The sequence below is a fragment of the Sebastes umbrosus genome, chromosome 23, assembly GCF_015220745.1.
Source record: "Sebastes umbrosus isolate fSebUmb1 chromosome 23, fSebUmb1.pri, whole genome shotgun sequence".
Lineage (NCBI taxonomy): Eukaryota > Metazoa > Chordata > Actinopteri > Perciformes > Sebastidae > Sebastes > Sebastes umbrosus.
The window spans coordinates 4,314,599-4,336,045 of NC_051291.1; the positions used below are offsets into that span (position 1 = coordinate 4,314,599).

Consider the following 21,447-nt stretch of genomic DNA (forward strand, 5'->3'; position numbering starts at 1 on the left):
GCCTGCTTGCCTTCACTCACACACCGCGCTCGTTCTCACTCGCTATCTCACTCCGGTGTCTCCCCTGTTCCTTCTGACCGCGGTCGGGAGGCTGAAGAAGGAAACACATAGATTCAAGGAGAGACCTTCGTCTGGTCAGCTAACATTACTGCCAAGCAGCTGAAATATAGAGTGATATTGTGGTTTTAGCTGACGTGTGTCGCCTCACTGTTTTGAGTGATGCTCGTTCATGTCTATGTAGAGCGAGCACAAGCGCGAGCAACAGGACGCTGACTTTCGTTGACTTAACGGCCACAAGCGTCGCTGTTAACAAGCAATTTCTGATTCTTAAATAGAGTCCCTTTAAAGGATTTGCCAGCTGAATTTGCCTTCCATACATGTTAAAATCATACACGCTGCTCTACATGTAAATGCATCAGAGGAAGTTGCTCAACACTGAATGATCCTGGACATCATCTCTTCCAGACTCTACCATCTGGCAGGAGGTTAAGGTCCATCAGGACCAAAACCTCACGCCACAAAAACAGTTTTTTCCCCACGGCAGTGGGGCTCTCCAACAGCCCATCCGCCCCCCTGTGACTGTCTCTCCCTCACATACACACTACTGCCCCCCCCCTGCCGACACTGACTCTCCCCCTCTCTCAATATTTGCACTATCTGTTTACATCATGTTTATTTTTTTTATAGCTTATTTTGTAAATTGTACATTTTATTCTTATTTTATTCTACGTTTTTATCTATTCTTTGTTATTATACTGTTTGACTGCACCAACAAAGCCAAAGAAAATTCCTAGTATATACCTCTTACACCTGGCAATAAACACCTTTCTGATTCTGATTCTGATTCTGATTCTGACACTCGAACAGCAACAGTCACATGTCAGTCTCGGAGGATTTGAGTGTTTTCAGACGGAGGCCCTGTTATTTCCTGGCTCCGCACGCTGGAACCCCACAAAAACACCCACCTGATCCACTACAGCTAAGAGTTTGTGTGTGTGTGTGTGTGGTTCTGTTTAAACAGCGTCTTTGTTCAAACCCAGAGGGAAGCTCTGTCAGCTCTTTTATTCAGAAATGCAGGAAATCCATTCACATGCAGGAGAGCTGAAATGTGGAAGCTTTTGTCACAGCCAGTGGGCGGTAAACTGACACATGCATATGAACCATACAGTCTATCATATGAACAAATACCAAATACCATAGAAGCAAACTCACATTTACATATTACCACATATAACCACCCTCATATGCAAAACATTAATGCATGCAAAATATGCATTAACACACATGCACATTCACATAAATATACAAATCTCTCACACACAGGTGGCCTCACTGCAGGCTCATTTACTGCTGAATGTTTCCCAGACTGCAGATCTGTTGTCGCTTTCTGAGCAAAGTGGGCCAGTCGCCTCTGCCCAGTTTCCTTTAGAGGAAACACATACCAGATTTCACTGCATCGCACACACAGTCGAAGGGAAAATCCGTAGCTACTCATGCATCAATTTAAGCAAAACCTCCTCTCGTACAGTTCAATAGCTCGCAGCATATTGTGGCACTAACTACAGCAACAAGGTGTGCTAGACCCTGAGGTCACTCATACCTGGAATGATAATGAATGGGTCCAGTACAGAATCGAGATGCTACCACCTGCAAACACTCTGCCTGCAAGGGAAATATAGACGTCATTCATATGGAAAGATAACAATGCACAAAAGAGCCGGTCATAAAGCCAACAAAAGGTTTAAAAAAAAGATTTCCGAGCACAGCAGTTCTGTTAAACTCTCTGTTATTATAAAGTGTTATAAAGTGGGATTATTTTGTAATACCTACACATTATCTATACCTATAATATTATACCTATACAGTATGATATATCTTCTTTTGAGAGGATTTCAGCTTTTAACTTTGCAGTCTTCAAACTGACTTATTTACCTCACTTAAAAGGTGCTAAATTCAAAATTCAGAGCATAAATAGGGGAGAGCAGGGTGAGTTGAGCCAGTTCTTACTTGAGGCATCTTTTAAGTGTAACTTCCTAAAGCGCTAACACGTGTGAGAGTTTTTTTTCACTTCATCCTACAGGCCCAAAATGGCCATTGACATCCAGGATGAATCTTTGATAACCAATTGGCTTGGTGAGAGACGTGTCCTCACTCGTGTCAGATCATCCACCAATATAAGACAACATATGAGCCACGATTTATGGGACTTTTTGACCGAATCGTGGTTTCCATTCTGCTGCCCTCTTCTTTTAAATTCACCTCGCCCTATCACTCCTCCTTGTTTTCTTCTGCTTCTTCTTCTTCTCCCTTTGGCAACTGATATTCCAGCAGCCTCTCTCCCCTCCCTGAGCCTTTCTCTTCTTCTTCTTTCTCCTCCCACTCTCCCTGCCTCTCCAACCTTCCTCCCTTCCCTCCCTCATCACTCTCTCCTCTCTCACTTCACTTCACTTCAGTTAGGTGTGCTGTTAAGTCCAGTAGAGGTTTTGCCTTTTCCTCTCTCAAGATGTTCTGGACTCGAGTCTTCATGCTCTCTTTGCTCACCACTCTCCTCATCTTCATCTGTGAGTACCTTGTCTGGGTGGGTGGGTAAAAAGTTTTTTTTGGGGGGATTATACATCCTCAGGGGAGATAAGCAGAACATTTTGGAGGATATAAAGCACTGATATGTGCGGTCCTCCTTTAATATGGAAAAGAAAACCTAAACCTGGTAGTATTTTGTTGCCTCGAACACGACCTTAGACCTTTTGTGTGTATCAGAGTTTGAATCTGTCGAAGTTGATTTGTAAATTCCACATTTGTTTTCGAATTTCAGCTTCATAATAATAACGTCGGGGATCAATATGAATCAATTTGTTCAATTTTTGTTGTAAAACTGTGTTTTCAGTCATGTACGTTTGGCTTTCTTTAATCTAAGGAGAGGGAAAAAAAGCGGTATTTCTGCCTGGAGATGTCCAGTAGTCCTCCGGAGGACAGCCTGATGTCACAAGCTCAGTTTCCACTATGAGACATGTGTCCAGAGGACGGCTGACCAATCAGCGAATTACCGGGCGTGGTCGAGAAAATGATGAGAATGAGCAACACTAATCTGAATTGAGCCTAAGTTCACTTTACCCACTGTGGTAGATGGTTTATCAAGGCGAGACGTCTTACAATTTATAGTAATTATGAGAAATTATGGCTATTTTAATCCTGTTTTAATCTGCCACATTGATCTTTTCTAAAGGGCTAATTATGGCCCACGTAACTTTCCGTATATCGGTGACAACAGAGGTCCGTCTGTACTACTAATCTTGCGTGACGCAATTTCTGTTTTCCGTATTTTCAGCTTACATTTATTTTTTGTTTGCGGTTTCTATATCGTCTTTGAGACCGACCAAATTTAGACTGGCTAAATTAAAAGGTAGAGTGTGTAGGATTTGGATTGCAACCAACTGTAGCCCTTCCCTTTCAAGACTGCGGTAACGTGAGTGCAAAACAGTGGTAACGCCGTTTGTCTCGCTCAGAGGCCATCCTTACCACAATAACACTACTTTAGGATCAACGGAAATCAGGTGATTATACACGAATGAAAACATAGTTATGAATATTATATTCAACTTCTGCTAATAGATCCCCCAAAATGCTACACACTGTACCTTTAAGAAGCAGGAGGCTTTCTGTAAATCTCATAATCTAGTGTGACCTGCCAAATACTCATTAATAAAAGGTCATTTACATTGACTTTTCTTTGAGTACATATTTTATTTTCAGACTCTAATTCAAATCTGAGTACGCACGAGCGGATTGAGATACAGTTTTACAGCTCTCAACATGCATTTGCTATTAATGTTCTTACAATATTGGCCCCATACGCACGCTTCAGTGTAAAGACAGGACATTATAATTCCTCCTTTTCCTCATAGTTTCCAGTGTGGTGGAAAGCGCAGCAGTCCGGGACAACTCAAAAGCTGCAGCAGTACGGGACAACTCAAAAGCGAGCGATCCTAAAGGTAATACATGTTCAACGCTTTTAACTATATCACGAAACCTCGCTCCACATTTCCTCCTTATATGACCTTATGACCTCTTATGACTTTTAGGCCCAGCGCGGCAGGTGTTCATGCCCGAGTCAGACGCCTCCAACTTCTTCAAACGCCGCAGTCGCCGCTCAACCCACTACTATGAGCTCCAAGGTAGGTTCCTATATATCTGTTAAACATGTCGGCAAAAGATAACAGTAGTTGGCTCTGTAACACTTCATTATACAGCGCTGCAAATTTCATGGTAATTAGGTGTATTATAATGTGTATAATGAAGTAATTTTCGATAAATTTTGAGGTAAATATTGGGGTAATTTGGCAGTAATTGCAAAGAAATTTCAAATAGGTTCAAATTTGCAAACCTGTAAAATGAAGCGTTACCATTGGCCACCGTTATCTGCCAGAATTAAGTTGTTTTGAGCCGTGCGCTTGAGGGCTGTCTGTCATCTCTCTGGCAGAAAACCTGCAAGAAAATGAGTAAAGTGGTTGGTCTGTAGATGACGGGGTAGGAGGGTTATATTTATTTATATTTGGTGTCATGTGTGGTTATCGCGACCACACTGTGGACAGTATTAAATATGGCACGTTTGGCCTTCCGTACAGAACTCACTATGTGGGGGTGTTGGTTTATTGGACTCTGAGGACGATATGGTTTGAGGTTTTGACAGCAAGCTGCGAATTTCAAGAGAGAAATAGAAAGAGAGTAATGGAAATTTCAAGCAGGTGTCGTTCTATACTGTACCGGCTCTTTAATCTGACACACACACACACACACACACACACACACACACACACACACACACACACACACACACACACACACACACACACACGCTGAAGGCTGCAGAAGGAGTCACAGGGTAGTATGGAGCAGGCTCCCCCTCTCTCTCTCTCTCTCTCTCTCTCAGTCTCAGTCACTACAATAACCCCATTCAGCCGCTGCCAGCATCGGTACGCTACACAACGCCAACACACTTCAGACCAAGTGAACAAACACACGGACAATTCTGCAGGAACTTATTATCATAATACCCTATCACCAAAATAACTTCAAACAGGATTCTTGTCTTCCTTTAGCTCGGAGTTAAAAGCAGAATAATGGCCTTACTTACCAAAATGCTGCTGACGACAGTGATCTTTTCTGGTGGTACCTCCATCAGAGCGGTCCCGAGCAGGCCTCCAGGGACAGGCTGCAGGTCATTTCACCTTGCCCGCCCATCAGAGCACCGAACGGGGCCTCGGCTCTGGAAAAACAGGAACCACATTCTTGGAAAAAAATAAAAACACTTGTGTCTCTTGCCAGCTCGGATCAGGAACCTAAAAGGAGCAGCAGAGCGAGTGTTTGTAAGGACCAGAAAGTGATGCACAGGTTGTGTAGGGTAATCCTGATGATGTGGTTTTTCAGCCAATTTCATTTCATTTTAACCTGATTGAGTCTAAGATACACAATTTTCTAAGAGAAAAAAGGAACTTTTATATGCAATATTTCCAACAGATGTTGGATGATTGCATAACCAAGTAAAAAAAAAAAAAATGGTAAAATGGACTTGCAGTTATACAGCGCTTTTCTAGTTTCCGACCACTCAAAGCGCTTTACACTACAGCATTCACACACACATTCATACACTGATGACAGAGGCTGCCATGCAAGGTGCCAACTTTGCCCATCAGGATCTGATCTAAATACTCATTCACACACCGATGGCACAGCCTTCGGAAGCAATTTGGGGGTTAAGTGTCTTGCTCAAGGACACATCGACATGTGACCGGAGCAGCCCCAGTGTCAAAGAAAAAAAGAGTTTAATAGCACAAACACCTGTTTACAGGCAAGTAGTTTTACATAGTTAGTGTAGCCATGTTTCCTACAGTAGTAGGAATCACTGAAGTCATTACGATTCATCCTCTGGGAGCATAAATGTTTGTACAAAATAGCTGTTGAGATATTTCAGTGTGGACCAAAGCGGTATACCGACCTCCATCTATCAGTATCAGTAACCTTTCCCTTCTTCTCATCTCCACAGCCGAGCAGAGAGTAAAGATTACTGCGAGCGAACGGAGGAGGGAGTACAACGAGGAGCAACTGGACGAGTACGAGCACTACGTCGAGGAGGAACGCGACGGTGAGATCTGAATGCTTTCACTGTCTTCCCTCGAATTGAGGGTACAGTCATCATAAAGCTTGACTGACAAAATGACAAACAAAAGCAAAATTTAATAGAGAAATAACCTTCCATCAAACCCTTATTTTCACCCCATCCACAGAGGACTGAAGTTTAACATTACGTGTATCTCAAAATCAACTGAAAGATGAGGCAGAGACACTTTGCATCAGTAAACACATCCTTGCGTAAAAACCTACTTAAATGCAGGTCGTCACGGCATAGAGAGAACACACTGAGGGGAGACAGAGTTTGGATCTCGAACGAACCCCTCGACACCCACGAGCCTCCGGACCGCAGCGGAGGGCCTGAGGCTCCGCGCTGAATCGAAAGTGTCCATTTGTGGTCGACCCCAAGCTGACAATCTTCCCTGCGGTCGTCTGTCTGGTGTGATATAGTTGCAGTGACAGTTTCTAAACTAAGAACTGCTCACCATAAAGATGTGTGTGGGTTTTTAAGATACACAGTGTTTTTTGGGTGGTTTGGGACAATGAGGTGTTACAAAGGAGGAACAAAAAGATCTCCACCAGGTCACGGAACACACAGAAGGCTTTGTTTTGTTGGTTTGTTGGTTTGTTTGTTTGTCTGTCTGTTAGCACAATCACTCCAAAAGTTTGTGATGGATTTGAATGAAATTCTTTGGAGGGTGTAACACAATGACAATCCATTCGATTTTGGTGGCGATGCAGATCATGATTCGGAGACATCGAGGTGCTGCGGGAGCTGCTGGCCGTCCGCGGTGAGAAAGAACAAAGCTGTAGATGACGGGATGAGAGACAACATAGTGTAACATTATACAGACATAACAAGGCTGCTGAATGAGAGAGGCATCCGCCGATACGTTACACGGAAACACACCGTGTTAATAATAAGCCGACCACCTCACCGTACCGCCAGCTGGGAGCTGTGATGTTTTTAAAGTCACGCACCTTGGCGGAGGTCTGCGCTCTCCATTATAAAGCTCCGTAGAGCTAAGGGGAACTGCAAAGTCCGGTGATAACTCTCACTACGATCGACCCTTATCATATATAAGTAGTCATGTGATCCTTTGGTAATGTAAAAATATTGATTATAGCCACTTTAAATTTAACTTTTTTTTTATCCACAGAGCAAAATGAGAGAACGAGGGAGACGAATGAGCAGATGCGAGAGTACCACTACGACGGCCTCGAGCCTCGCTACTACTGGTTCCACTGAGCAGTACTCTGTCGCGTGGCGGGCCGGGGCTACAGCACCTCTCATTGGAGCAGTGCTAATATACTCACATCACCTGTACCTGTGAGGGGATTCCTGACACTTTGAGAGCAAGTGTTAAAGTTATGTCCATATATATATTTTACTTTAATGTACAAGATAAAGGTTCTCATTGCTTATTATTTTTTTTTTATAAAAAATAAATTGTGCAATATGTGTCTCCACGTCAAACTGTAAAATGTATTAAAAGTGCAGTTTTTGTATTGTACATGTAAGCTAAACTTTATCATATTAAATGTACACAATATGTTTTGCATGCCTGTTTTTAACACTTTTTTTTACATGTACAGAAGCTATACAAGTCGTTTTATGTCAGCTTGTGGCATTGACAGCAATAAATCAACCATACAATAACAACTGACTTTGATTTATTTTTGAAAAGAAACTGACTTTATGTCTTTAAAGATCCCATATTGTAAAAAGTGAGATGTCTTTTATATTATAAAGCAGGTTTATGTGAAAACTAAACGCTCAATATACGGAGAAATACACACTGCCCATATTCAGAAATTGTGTGTTTGCAACAAAACTGATTTTTGTCCATTTGTGATGTCACAAATATACAATATATACTAAAACTAAAACGGAGCATTTCAGACAGAGGGTAAATACAGGTATATTCAGGCAGACAGTATGAGGAAAATAAAGTTTTTTTTTAACATTACAGCATGTAAACATGTTCTAGTAGAAACATAAAATACAAGTATGAACCTGAAAATGAGCATGATATGGGACCTTTAAGTCAAAATGGCAAATAAAGATGAGTTCCCTGATTCTCAGACCACTGATGTGTTTTAACTCACCCCAGCTCACTGTCTGGTATTTGGAGTATTTAAAGGGAGGGAGGCGGTGTGTGGAATAAAAGAGAAGACGAGGTGAGCTGCATAAGTCATCAGGCTGAGATGAATTCCACATTCCTGAGTGGAAATATTAGACACAAACTGGGCAGAGGAGAGACAGAGGAGGTGGAGAGAGGAAAGAAAAAGAGCAACGGGATAATGTGCACAAATGAAACCCTCAAAACAATGTGGCATGGCACTCCGTACTTACTAATCACAAAGCTTCAATTTCAAAGACTTATTATATCTCTATACTGTGATTCCACCTCAGACCTTTTCCTGTTCAAGGCCACGTTGGCTCGCAGACTTGAGTGAGCGCCACCTGGCCTCGGCGGTCGTCACTCCGACACATGGAGAGTGTCTGTGTCCCCGATTCAGGAGACTGCTTCAGTTACTATGAAATAGAAAACAGGAAGTGAGCTTCTTAAAAGGCAATAATGTAATAACTACCTACTGACATAATAAAGAAGTGCTTTTGTTATATATATAAGCAACCTGGCTCTTCTGTATACTTGATCATTATTCTTACATTTCCCAGGGTACCTTTCAGTTGGTTGCAATCTGCAACCGCACTGCTAGAAGCCGCTCTTGAACTCAGCCAGTCTTGAATGTGCTTTGAATTATGTTGGTGTATACTGTACATAAAAATGTCTCTGAATGCAGTTTAATTTCAACATTTGTATGCAAAAGTTTGACTTCAGAAATAAGTCCTGAGATCCTGAAAGAAGAAGAAATGCACTCACCATTGATGATGTAGATAGCTGAAGGTTAGTCTGCCCTCAGAACAGTAGCTGCTGGAAACAAAGCTAGTTGTGCATGTGATAAGGAAAGGTGCTTCAATGCTTCCTTTCTTATCTCCTTTAGGGTACAATGGACCATCCCACAATTCCTTGCGGCAACATCCGTCGTCGCATAATGACGTAGCTTAGTATAAGTGCAGTCAGATTCTCTTCGCACCGCGGTTGTTGTTGTTTCCTAAGTCCTTATGAATTCTCCTTCACATCTTTCCTTTACGTTTCCCATCGAGGTCAAGGAAACGTTTTTTGACTATTCGACTGCAGCCCAGGCCTTTTTTAGAGCAGACATTTTGGCTTGTTACAGTAGGAAAAGCACAGCTGTTACTGATAACATTAACGATGGCTCAGTGTGTCCCAGTAAGTTGTGACAGTGAGCCAGCATGAACAACACCAGCACCCTGAATCTGAAGCAGAAATGGAATCCAGCCATCATTTATAATTTCTAATATTTACGTCTGTGTTTTTCCTACTGTGACATGACAGGAAAGCAAACAGTACTATTCAGTCACAAAATGTAGAAATGTGCTGCTGGATTATGTTGGAAAACATGTTTGCCATCATATTACAGTAAATATATAACTCCATACTTTCCAGATCTGCACCAGAATCTGTGCAATCAGCTTTTCAGAAACAGACATTGGTCATAAAATATTGCTTATCGCTTTAATCAGCTTGCAATTATGCTTTCCAGCGTATCCAATATAATCACACACATTCAAATCTCCATAATCAATAAACAACAACTTTAAAAACATAATTCATACAACTGTAAAAATGCTACTAAAACACTTAAATAACAAACTCCCGGTGCTTCTGGTCACTGCATGCTGTTGAGGAACCTGCCGTGCTCCTCTCCTCGAGGCTGGAGGAGCTCTCCGGCGATCTTCGGTCCCTTTTTCTCCTGCAATAAAAGACGTGAACATCAGGTCTGTTTTCTTTCACAACAATAGAATATGTCTTTCTTTCTTTGTAGTAGTCAGAGAGAGATTTTACCTTCAGCATCCCATCACGCTCCCATTTAAACAGACCACAGTTACTGCAGTGTTTGTTGGGCAGTCTGTCTAGAGCGATGGCTCTCTGACCGCAGGGACATTTGAAGAAACGTTTCATGGCGTCGTGCCAATGCAGATTATGACTCTCTTCCACACAGCGATCCGCCGGCTTGAAGTAGGTGTAATTACACTGGAAGCAAAGGAACATGGGAAATGACAGCTTATTTTCCCTACTTCTAACTGAGGGACAGTCAGGGTCTTTAATCGTCTCCAACGCGCTCACATTTATAATCATTACCCCAAAGTAGCACATAGACTGTATATACAGATGGACGACACGTCTCCAGCCCTACTTCACTCAGAGCAGCTGTCAATCATGACATCTCACCTCCTTTTTATAGCATCAAATAACTAATTAAAAACCAAACTTATCAGAAAAATTAACACTTGAACAAACATCAGCGTGATAAGAACTACCTAAAATGACAGAAACCATCTTTGGGAAAAATGTATTTGACGTATACTTTGACTTATTTTAGTTTGGCTCATGTCCCATCCGCTAACATGCAGGGGGCGGGCTTTATGACCTATACTGCAGCCAGCCACCAGGGGGCGATCCAGATGTTTTGGCTTCACTTTTGAGGAGCTGTCATATCGTCCAACTTTATATACAGTCTATGAGGTAGCAACATTATCTTATAGATCAATCTCATACATGTTTACAGCACATATATACAGTATATATATCTATACATTCACATATCGGGAGTAAATTGAACTCAGTACCTTTTTACAGCTAACTGCTCGACACTTCATCTCTCTGATGCCCTTCATCTTCTCCTCCATCTGCTCCTTCTTCACCAGAGGATCAAAGTAGCTCTCTTGCAGTTGGTACTCCGCCTGAGAGAGAGAGGAGATCCAGACAGAAAAGTCTTTACAGTGTTTTACAGCAGGAATCGCAGCTGCGTTTGCAGAAAAGAAAACAAGAGCCAAATCAGATCAACCTTACATCTATGTGCAACCGCTGTAAATCAAAATGGGCTGAGAAAAACTTAAAGTGAGACTAGAAAAAGTAAAGTGAAATTTGACGTACCGCCTGCAGCGCAGCCTCGTGGCGAGATTTGGCGTTGAGGATCTTCTGAAACTCCTCTGACTGGACGTAGGCGAGCTGATCTCGCTTCCTCTTCACGGCCGGTTCCTCATCCTCATTACTGGATGATCCACCTGAACGTTGAGGAAAAGGACAAGCAACAATTAAGTTGTTTAACGGGTCCATCTGCATTAAATGGAAATGCCCCCAAATCATGTTAACGCTAGCAGTTAACATGAGTCTGGTGGCTTTGAAGAGAGCGATATAGCGGTAATTCTTTAGGTTTATGATGTGCTGAATAGATGAGATAAACGGTGTCTCTAAGAGCTCAGTGTGCTGCAGCTGTGTACCATTCGGTGAGGTCAGATTCTTCTCCACTCGGGCGCTGATCTCACTGTCGTTACTCCTCTTCCTCTTCACAGCGTTGGGGTCTTCCTTTTTCAGCCCCGCCCCTTTTACTCTCAACCTCTTCAGAGCAGCCAGCTTGGCGGCTGATAGGCTGAGAGCGCTGGGGGCAAGCGCCGGCGGCGGGCCGTTCTCAAAGAAGAGGATGTCCTCGCCCTCGGAGAAGCCTCGGCCCAGGGTGGGGGCGTGGGGGGTTGCGGGGCTGCGGATGGCCTTGGGGACCTCGGAGGCTGCTTTCGGTGACGTCAGACCGTCCCGGCCTAGTGAGGACGACGATGGCCCAGGTCTGGGCCCGGCTGGGCTCTGCAGCACCTTCTTCTGGATCTCGTCAGCCCTCCGCCGACGGTTCTGCAGAAACTCCCGCTGCATCTGTTTCTGCTGCTTCAGCAGGTCCGAAGCTGAGATGGACTGAACTGGAGCTCCAGCTGCATCTTTGGAGACTGAAGATGGATAACAGATTAATAACAGAGCGGATATTTAACATCACTGGACGGGATTTTAAATTCACAGTTCAACTCACTTGTATTCTTTATGTCTTTATTTAATAGAACATAAGAAGTTTATTTGAATCTCAAAGTGATGTTCAATTAAACTTCTTATGTTCTATTAAATAAAGACATAAAGAATACAAGTGAGTTGATGGATATGAAGGACTCACAATGACTGAAATGGTTGCAAAAGAGACCTTCAAATTGGCAACAGTAATAAAGTTAGCCGTCTTGGTTCGGACTACAGAGCCTCCGTGTTGTTGTTATATATAAATACAGGCGCAACTCAACCCGTTCCGCACAACGTGGTTGGTTGATGCCTTTATTCACGGTTCGAAAGCTCAGAAAAATCTACCTCGTTCGGTGTGAAAGTATTAATGACAAAAACAACAGTTAGAAAAAATGTATTGATGTGCAAAATAATCGCCTCTAATCGTGTACCTGATTTGCTGCCCTGTGCCAAGTGCTTCTTCAGCTGCAGAGCTCCGGGTGTTGGTGCTGACAGCAGGCTCTTAAAGTCATTTGAACAACCTGAAACTTCACCGGATTGTATGGCTAAAAAGAAACAACAACACAAACAATGAACAATAATAATAAAAAAAAGGATTGTTAATTGGAGGTGACATCTATACAACCCAACAGGACCTCAAAGCACAGAAAAAAATTCAGTCCTTACCCAGCCTCTTGGCCTGATTGATGTGCTGAGCCGAGCCTTTCACAAACAGCTTGTCCAGAGTCCCCTGGACGGGTTTGTTCAGTTTGGACGCCGTTCTGCAACACACAGACCTGTTAGTGAAAGTGTCTGGCAGCTCAGAGGTTCCTGGCTCTGGAAGGTGCAGTTAGGCTGCATAAATTAACTTCAGCACACGCCGTGTAAAAGTGCAAACAGACTTTCTGCCAGAATCCAAATTGTTGTGACCTCGGTATGCATTATTGTCTCCTACATAGTCTTTTGGATCTACAATCAGTAGGAGTTGACTGCAATTTTCAATATTCATTATTACTACATTAATTATTATTTGCATTGATAGCATTAAAAGGGAGATTTTGCAGAAAACCTTCACGAATGGAAACAAATATTTCAAAGAATATACAATGAACAACATCTAACATGACTCACAGTGACGAGGCGCAGGCGGCTGAGGACACGCCGCCGTAGTAGAAGCCGTCCTGACACAGCCGGTCTCTTAGTCCGCCGCCCTTCCCCTTCCCCTTCAGCTTGTTGGGACCTTTTCCAGAGAACGCCGACTGCAGCTCGGCCCTCTTGGAGCTCATCTGCTTATACTGGGCCTTGACGTGATACATGCAGAACTGGCACTCGAACTGTAAACAAACACAGAGACAAGAGGGGTGTAAGATATGATGGAATACTGATACCGGATGAGAGTATGAATCCGAAAGTAAGGTTGATTAATTGAGGGAAAGGAAAAGTTTCAATGTGTATTAGATGGACCCACCATGTTGACGATCTGAGAGCAGGGGTCTCCGTTCTTCTTCATGGCCTGGCAGGTGCCGTAGTCCTGAGCTTCACCCAGCAGCAGCACCTTCTGTGGGTGATCCACCGTCAGGCTCACCTGCACACGTTCAACACAAACTTTTATTTTCTGGAAGCAGGAACAAGTGATGACCAATCAAAACACAAAGTATAACAAATGTTTACAACAGACAACAAATCAGCTCTTTTCTCTCTTTAATTTATTCAAGCGTCTTCTCCTTATATACTCCTTATCTAGGGCTGTCAAAATTAATGCAATAACAAAGTTAGGGAGGGGTCCCTTGACCTCTGACCTCAAAATACGTGAATGAAAATGGGTTCTATGGGTACCAACGAGTCTCCCCTTTACAGACATCAAACACAAACATCCAGTTAACATTAAAAGAAACTATGAAAAGCTACTAGAAAGATGCAAAAAACACAATTTAGTTCATTAGGAGTAAGTTCCTACTGAGACACTATAAACTGTGACTGCAGAGGAGATCAATCCTCGTTCCTTCTGTCTTCTGAGATTAGAGGCTCTGAACTCAAACTGCCCTATGTGGGTGGGTGGTAAGGGTGTGAGGGTGTGAGGGTGTGTGTGTGGTTCGCAGTAGGAAAGAGCTTTGGCTTTCGTCGCCACATTCCTCTCTTAACATCTCTGTTTGTCCTGCGATGCCGACACCAGCAACCTTAGGGTCTATTTTCACCAACACCACCAGGCTGTTTTCTGCTTTAACTGGCAGACTAACACCTCAGTTGCCAAACCAGTCAATGACAAAAAAAAATCTTGAAACCAATTCAGTAAAACATAATTAAAACAAGGTTATCACTTTACTTTATTTAAAAGCAGTTCATTTCCGAAGGTAATGAGCTGACTGTCGCACGCTATGTTCTTCTGACCCAGTTTTCTGTCAGTGGCGTCTGAGATGTGGCGTGTAAGAAAAGAATAAAACCTGCCATGTCTGGAAGAGACTTTAAAGCAGAAATGCAAATTATCAGCTATGATGAGCTATGCAATTTAGAGTCAACAATTAACCTGCATGTCTTTGGACTGTGGGAGGAAGCCGGAGAGCCCGGAGGAAACCCACGCTGACACGGGGAGAACATGCAAACTCCACACAGAAGGGCCCCCAAGCCGGGTTTGAACCTGCGACGCTCTTGATGTGAGGTGACCGGTTTAACTGCACCACCGTGCAGCCCTTTTTCTCTCATTTTCCATGTGTTTTCAATGACTGTTTTCCAGGTTTTCCAAGATGCGTGGGAACCCCGTCCTGGATTTGTTATTTCTACCTTTATTCCATTTGACATATTGATCCTTCTGACATTGACAAGATATCACTGATGCAAATGTCAGAAACAGTAAAATAATTGCAACAACATGAAGGTAATGAGAGAAACACTGGTTTCTGTTGTTGTAAGAACACCGGCTTCTCTACTGTATGTTCATTAAATCCAGATCTCACTCACCCCGTCATATCCGTCCTTCTGCTTCATGGGGTTTGGGTTGAGGATTCCGATGACGGTGCCCGGCTCCGTCTTCCAGTGCTCTTTGTGGACTTCGCCGAACAGGAGCAGAGACACAAACACTTCCAGGTTGTGGAGGTCGTTCAGTTTCCAGATGCTGAAGGTTTTGCCCTGCGGAGAGGAAGCGCTCAGTCAAAAAATATGACAGTACTTCTCATACATTTTCAGATTTGCTAAGTTAAATGTAATTTTGGATGAATTTCAGCGCGGTGACCAACGAACTCATCACTTTGATTCCCCACTAATCAAGATTTTGAAGACACGTCGGCTTTTCACCGCGTCAAGCAAAGCCCAACTTGGGCACTGCACGCTGTGTCGGGAGCATATCTTCCACCTGGTAACAACACTTGGTGTAGCTCTATTGTCGTCCGGGTAGAAACAGTAGGGCTTATTCATTCTGTACAGTGCCAGAAACACATCGCGGTATTCAGCAAGACACACAGAGGATTTACAACCAGGGATGGGAGGTTTGAGCATAGACCTACACTGCTGTTGCTTTGTGGTGTGACCTTATTGACCAGCACAGCGAAGGTCACCCAGTCGCTCTCCTCCAGCTTCTCCCGAGCCAAGCACTCCGGCACCTGCGACAGACGGATCAGACGGCGGTCGGCCATCTTTCGGTCCATCTCGGTGGAGGAAACGCGCGGTTTTCTGAAACGGAAAAGAGCCCAGATTGAGATTTTCCACTGCTGATTTTTTAATTTAAAAAAGCCTGTGTTTTCATCACTTCAGTGTCCTCACCTGAGCCGCAGTCCTGAGTATCTCTCAACACCCACATCTTTGGGAAGCGGAGGAAGAGAAGAAGGTTTAGGCTGTGATGCTGATGCAGCTGGTGCAGCTCTGCTCTGAGAGGCCGCAGGTGAACGCAGAGGTTTGTAAACCTTGCTGGTGCTCTCGACTGGCTGGAAGGTGCCTCCGATCTTTATCTCCACCAGTGGCCCTCTGTCTTCTGATGAGAAAACAGTGAAGAAAATACACTCAAATAAATACACAAGTGGCATTTTTGTACACAAATATACCATGGCTTCCAATGACAAAATACTTTCAGTAATTCTGGTTTATGTAAATGAAGTTTTACCTGGCGATGTGCTGGCTTTGGGATTGTGAGCTACTCTGGGTTTGCGTTTGAAGGAGTCAGCATTGTTCAGCTCATCGAAAAAGTCAGAGGAATCCTGGAGCTTCAGACCTCCTCCTCCTCCTCCTCCTCCTCCTCCTCCTCCTCTTCCTCCTCCTCCTCCTCTGACTGGAGTGGATGAAGATGTTGCTGCTGTCAGAAGACAAGGAAAACATAATCAACTTTTGTTGCCACTGCAGTTATGTGCAGTTGTTTGTGTCTTTATAAATTTATTCTGTACTTTATGTGGAAAATAAAATAGCAAGAGTGGTCAGTGGACTTCAGGATTTGTCAACCTCTGTTGTTGGTGAACAAGATGTTTACCTGCTTGTGTCTTGGTCTTCTGTGTGGCGGAGGCTGGTTTGACCTGGGTCAGTCTGGAGGTCGGCTGTCGAGTGGGTGTCGGTTTGGGTGTCCGTTTGGGGGTCACTGGTTTGGGACCAGCCGAGCTCCCTGCAGGCGTGACTGGATTGGAAGATGACGTGGAAACCTTCTGGCTTGCTTCCAGCTGCTGCTGCAACCGCTGCATCTGCTCCTGCATACGCTTCAGCTCATCTGAGGAAGGAAAACATAAAGCTTGTGAAAACATTCGTTATACATCAACTAGAAGCAGAGTAGAGGAGAGACTGCAGCGGCACAAACCTTGTAAATCCTCCTTGGACTTGTTCAGGCTCTCACAGGCTTCTCCACCACTTTCTTTCGTTTTAGCGTCTTTCTCTTCATTTTCAATGTCGTCCACATCTCCCAACAGATCAGACAACGCGTCCTCCTCTGTCTCCACATCTTGCCCTTCCTCTTCGATGCCCTCTTTGTACTCTTCCTCCTCATCATTGTCAAAAAGGCCGTCCAAGTCGTCTGCCTGCTCCTGACCACCCTGTTCTTCTCCGACTCCCTCGCTCTCGGCCAGCAGCGCCGTCAGCATGTCCAGATCATCCTCACCTGGACAGAGAGGACAGGAACTGAATTATGTTTTGATCTATTCACAAAGCTGCACTTTAATGTGTTTTAAATCCTGTGATACTTACTGTCCATTTTAGAGAGGTTAATGGTGGAGCTGATTTCAGATGACCTGGTGACCTACAACAAGGCAGACACTTATATTATTGTGTAGAGTGAAGGGAAGACTAATTTGGCAGCTTTTTATAATAACATGAATAGTAGACCTAAGAAAATAAAGCTAGATCTGCATGTCTGGACAGATTTTTCTCCAGAAAAACCAGAGTTGGAAAAGCATATTTGTCCTCTCTTATTTGCTGCTACCAAGTTTCCCTATTTACTATTAACTATTTCACAGTTTTATTTGAACTTTTCCAGTTTGATATCATATTCAGCTGCGCATTTTTGTGTCTTGTTTAACGCAGGGGTTCTCAAAGTTTCTCAAAAACCTTTACTTTCCTCATACTGTCTGCCTGAATATACCTGTATTTACCCTCTGTCTGGTAAAGTGTCTTGCACCAATAACTAAATCAAATGTTCTCTACCTCAGTTCTCATCCCGCATTATATTATATTATATTTGACATTTTTTAATCCCCTGGTCTCTACTGTATATCTCCTATATTTTATTATCCAGCACTATATCACTTTTTGCACTATATTCACATTTGTAATAGTCGTGTATCACAGTTGTTACCCTGCACTATATTCAGTTTTAACAGTTTTCTTCATCTCCTTGTATTTTTATATCAGGTATATTTTTTTGTACTTTGCACTACTAACTTTTTTACTGCCTTTTTACTAACATGTTTTGTACTATGGAACTGTGATGCTGGAAACTTGAATTTCCCTCAGGATCAATAAAGTTACTATCTATCTATCTATCTATCTATCTATCTATCTATCTATCTATTCATCTATCTACCTATCTATCTATCTACCTATCTATCTATCTATCTATCTATCTATCTATCTATCTATCTATCTATCTATTCATCTATCTACCTATCTATCTATCTATCTATCTATCTATCTATCTATCTATCTATCTATTCATCTATCTACCTATCTATCTATCTATCTATCTATTCATCTATCTACCTATCATTCTATCTATCTATCTATCTATCTATCTATCTATTCATCTATCTATCTATCTATTCATCTATCTACCTATCTATCTATCTATCTATTCATCTATCTACCTATCTATCTATCTATCTATTCATCTATCTACCTATCTATCTATCTATCTATCTATCTATCTATCTATCTATCTATCTATTCATCTATCTATCTATCTATCTATCTATCTATCTATCTATCTATTCATCTATCTATCTATCTATCTATCTATCTATTCATCTATCTACCTATCTATCTATCTATCTATTCATCTATCTATCTATCTATCTATCTATCTATCTATCTATCTATCTATCTATCTATTCATCTACCTATCTATCTATCTATCTATTCATCTATCTACCTATCTATCTATCTATCTATCTATCTATCTATCTAACTGTCTATCTGTCTATCTATCTATCTATCTATCTATCTATCTATCTATCTATCTATCTATCTATCCATCTATCTAACTGTCTATCTGTCTATCTATCTATCTATCTATCTATATATCTATCTATCTATTCATCTATCTATCTATCTATCTATCTATCTATCTATCTATTCATCTATCTATCTATCTATCTATCTATCTATCTATCTATCTATCTATCTATATATCTATCTATCTATTCATCTATCTATCTATCTATCTATCTATCTATCTATTCATATATCTATCTATCTATCTATCTATTCATATATCTATCTATCTATTCATCTATCTATCTATCTATCTATCTATCTATCTATCTATTCATCTATCTATCTATCTATCTATCTATCTATTCATCTATCTATCTATCTATCTATCTATTCATCTATCTATCTATCTATCTATCTATCTATCTATTCATCTATCTATCTATCTATCTATCTATTCATCTATCTATCTATCTATCTATCTATATATCTATCTATCTATCTATCTATCTATCTATTCATCTATCTATCTATCTATCTATCTATCTATCTATCTATATATCTATCTATCTATCTATCTATCTATCTATTCATCTATCTATCTATCTATCTATCTATTCATCTATCTATATATCTATCTATCTATCTATCTATCTATTCATCTATCTATCTATCTATCTATCTATTCATCTATCTATCTATCTATTCATCTATCTATCTATCTATCTATCTATCTATCTATTCATCTATCTATCTATCTATCTATCTATCTATCTATCTATCTATCTATCTATCTATCTATTTATTCATCTATCTATCTATCTATTCATCTATCTATCTATCTATTCATCTATCTATATATCTATCTATCTATCTATCTATTCATCTATCTATCTATCTATCTATCTATCTATCTATTCATCTATCTATCTATCTATCTATCTATCTATATATCTATCTATCTATCTATCTATCTATTCATATATCTATCTATCTATTCATCTATCTATCTATCTATCTATCTATCTATCTATTCATCTATCTATCTATCTATCTATCTATCTATATATCTATCTATCTATCTATCTATCTATTCATCTATCTATATATCTATCTATCTATCTATCTATCTATCTATTCATCTATCTATCTATCTATCTATCTATCTATCTATCTATCTATATATCTATCTATCTATCTATCTATTCATCCATCTATCTATCTATCTATCTATTCATATATCTATCTATCTATTCATCTATCTACCTATCTATCTATCTATCTATCTATCTATTTTTCATTCAACCAGCATTACACTATATTACACAGTACAAAATATGACATAATAATATATTGACCACAGTTAAAGTCCTGAATTGAGATTCCTGTTGAGTTAAAGTTCTGGTTCAAAAACTGTCTCTCTCACTGTGATGTCAAACATCATGTAATAAATGGAAAGTAATGTCACATTGTGGAGGCACCATCTGTCTATCTGGCCAGTGCATTAAAACAAACAGACTGTGTTAACTAGAAAGAAACATGTAATCTATTATATAAAGAGATCAGTAGACAACATGTCAACAGGCCCCTTTAAACTGACATTTAACATGGTAAACAGCTACTAAATCATAAATATCAACATTTAGGGACATGAATACCACTTGTGTCTTCTGTAAAATATAAAAAATAAAACATTTATCAAACATATTCTTTAAAATGTACCATATCTTTCCATTTATTATTATTATCAGTTAACTGAAACAGCTGAACTCACCTCTCTGGCTTTAGTGTTACCACTTTGTCTCCTTTAATGGCTCTAAAAGCTACTTTAACAGCCTTTAAAACGACTTTCAACGTGTCAATATATTGTTGACTTATCGATAATTAAAACTACGTGTATTTATGTAGAAGTCACAGCTTATATATTTAATAAAACAACATATTAATGTTGTAAAACCTGAAGTCAGAGCGAGGGAGAAAATCCAAACTGGCGCTAAACGAAGGACCCCGCTGTGTTGTCAAAGTTGTGGTAGCTGCCCAAAGAACTGCCTGACTGGAAAAAAAGGTTTTATGTAGTAAAATGGTTTTTAAGAATTCAGTTCATTCAAACTACATATGTTTGTGAGATACACAAATATATTAAACAACATTTATTTTTGTTGATATTTGTTTTGTTGCCATATTTGTCCACGAGGGAACTCAGGCGCCCGAAAGGCTGATTTATATCTATGCTAAAAGGTGTGTTTACAAAACTGGATGATTAAACTTTGTACACATGTTCTCTGGCATGAGGACATACTGTATACATGTTTTACTCTAATAGAATATGTTTTTGTTTGTTGAAAAATAATACAATATTTGTAAAAAAAATTGTGGCAGTCTTTTATTTTTCAATACTGCCACTAAGAGTCACCAAAGTCAGATATTTAAAAAGTGGATCAGTCACACTACATTACACTACTACTGTGCAAAAGCATACATTCACAAAACAAGGCTTCAAGTATATCATCATATCATATTTTAATCTGTATTGCACACTAACTGTGAGAGAGCTATTTTGGTAATGTTGATATAATTTAAGGCAGAAGAATGATGTGAAGTGCAAGGTGTCTCTAAGACTTTAAAGGTCCCATATTATAAAAAAGTAAGATTTTCACGTTTTTTATATTATAAAGCATGTTTAAGTTCTATATAAATACTGTGAAAGTATCGAAACGCTCAATCCACAGGGAAATACACACACTGCCCGATTCAGAAAATTCTGCATTTGAAACAAGCTGTCAGGATTTCTGTCCATTTGTGA

The 21,447-nt window shown here is 40.8% G+C and overlaps 2 protein-coding genes across 3 annotated transcripts; one reads left to right on the forward strand and one right to left on the reverse strand.

Annotated features, from left to right (window-relative positions):
- Positions 1–1,399: 1,399 nt before the first annotated feature.
- ucmaa (upper zone of growth plate and cartilage matrix associated a) lies at positions 1,400–7,789 on the forward strand. The gene is made up of 5 exons (XM_037760811.1): positions 1,400–2,561; positions 3,903–3,989; positions 4,080–4,172; positions 6,041–6,139; positions 7,287–7,789. The coding sequence occupies exons 1-5, from the start codon at positions 2,504–2,506 to the stop codon at positions 7,373–7,375; spliced, it is 426 nt and encodes a 141-aa protein (XP_037616739.1). The 5' UTR covers positions 1,400–2,503; the 3' UTR covers positions 7,376–7,789.
- Positions 7,790–9,699: 1,910 nt separating this feature from the next.
- On the reverse strand, positions 9,700–20,677 carry mcm10 (minichromosome maintenance 10 replication initiation factor). Of its 2 annotated transcripts, none has more exons than XM_037759824.1 (17): positions 20,419–20,677; positions 17,184–17,235; positions 16,801–17,097; positions 16,483–16,713; positions 16,123–16,308; positions 15,786–15,993; positions 15,530–15,695; positions 14,988–15,155; positions 13,501–13,617; positions 13,164–13,366; positions 12,720–12,814; positions 12,485–12,598; positions 11,501–11,995; positions 11,154–11,284; positions 10,847–10,960; positions 10,062–10,250; positions 9,700–9,969 (listed from the first exon to the last, which is right to left on the reverse strand). In XM_037759824.1, the coding sequence occupies exons 2-17, from the start codon at positions 17,188–17,190 to the stop codon at positions 9,886–9,888; spliced, it is 2,805 nt and encodes a 934-aa protein (XP_037615752.1). In that variant the 5' UTR covers positions 17,191–17,235; positions 20,419–20,677; the 3' UTR covers positions 9,700–9,885. The 2 variants fall into 2 exon arrangements, with proteins under 2 accessions (XP_037615752.1, XP_037615751.1); XM_037759823.1 differs by having other exon boundaries at positions 16,123–16,311.
- Between the last annotated feature and the right edge of the window lie 770 nt (positions 20,678–21,447).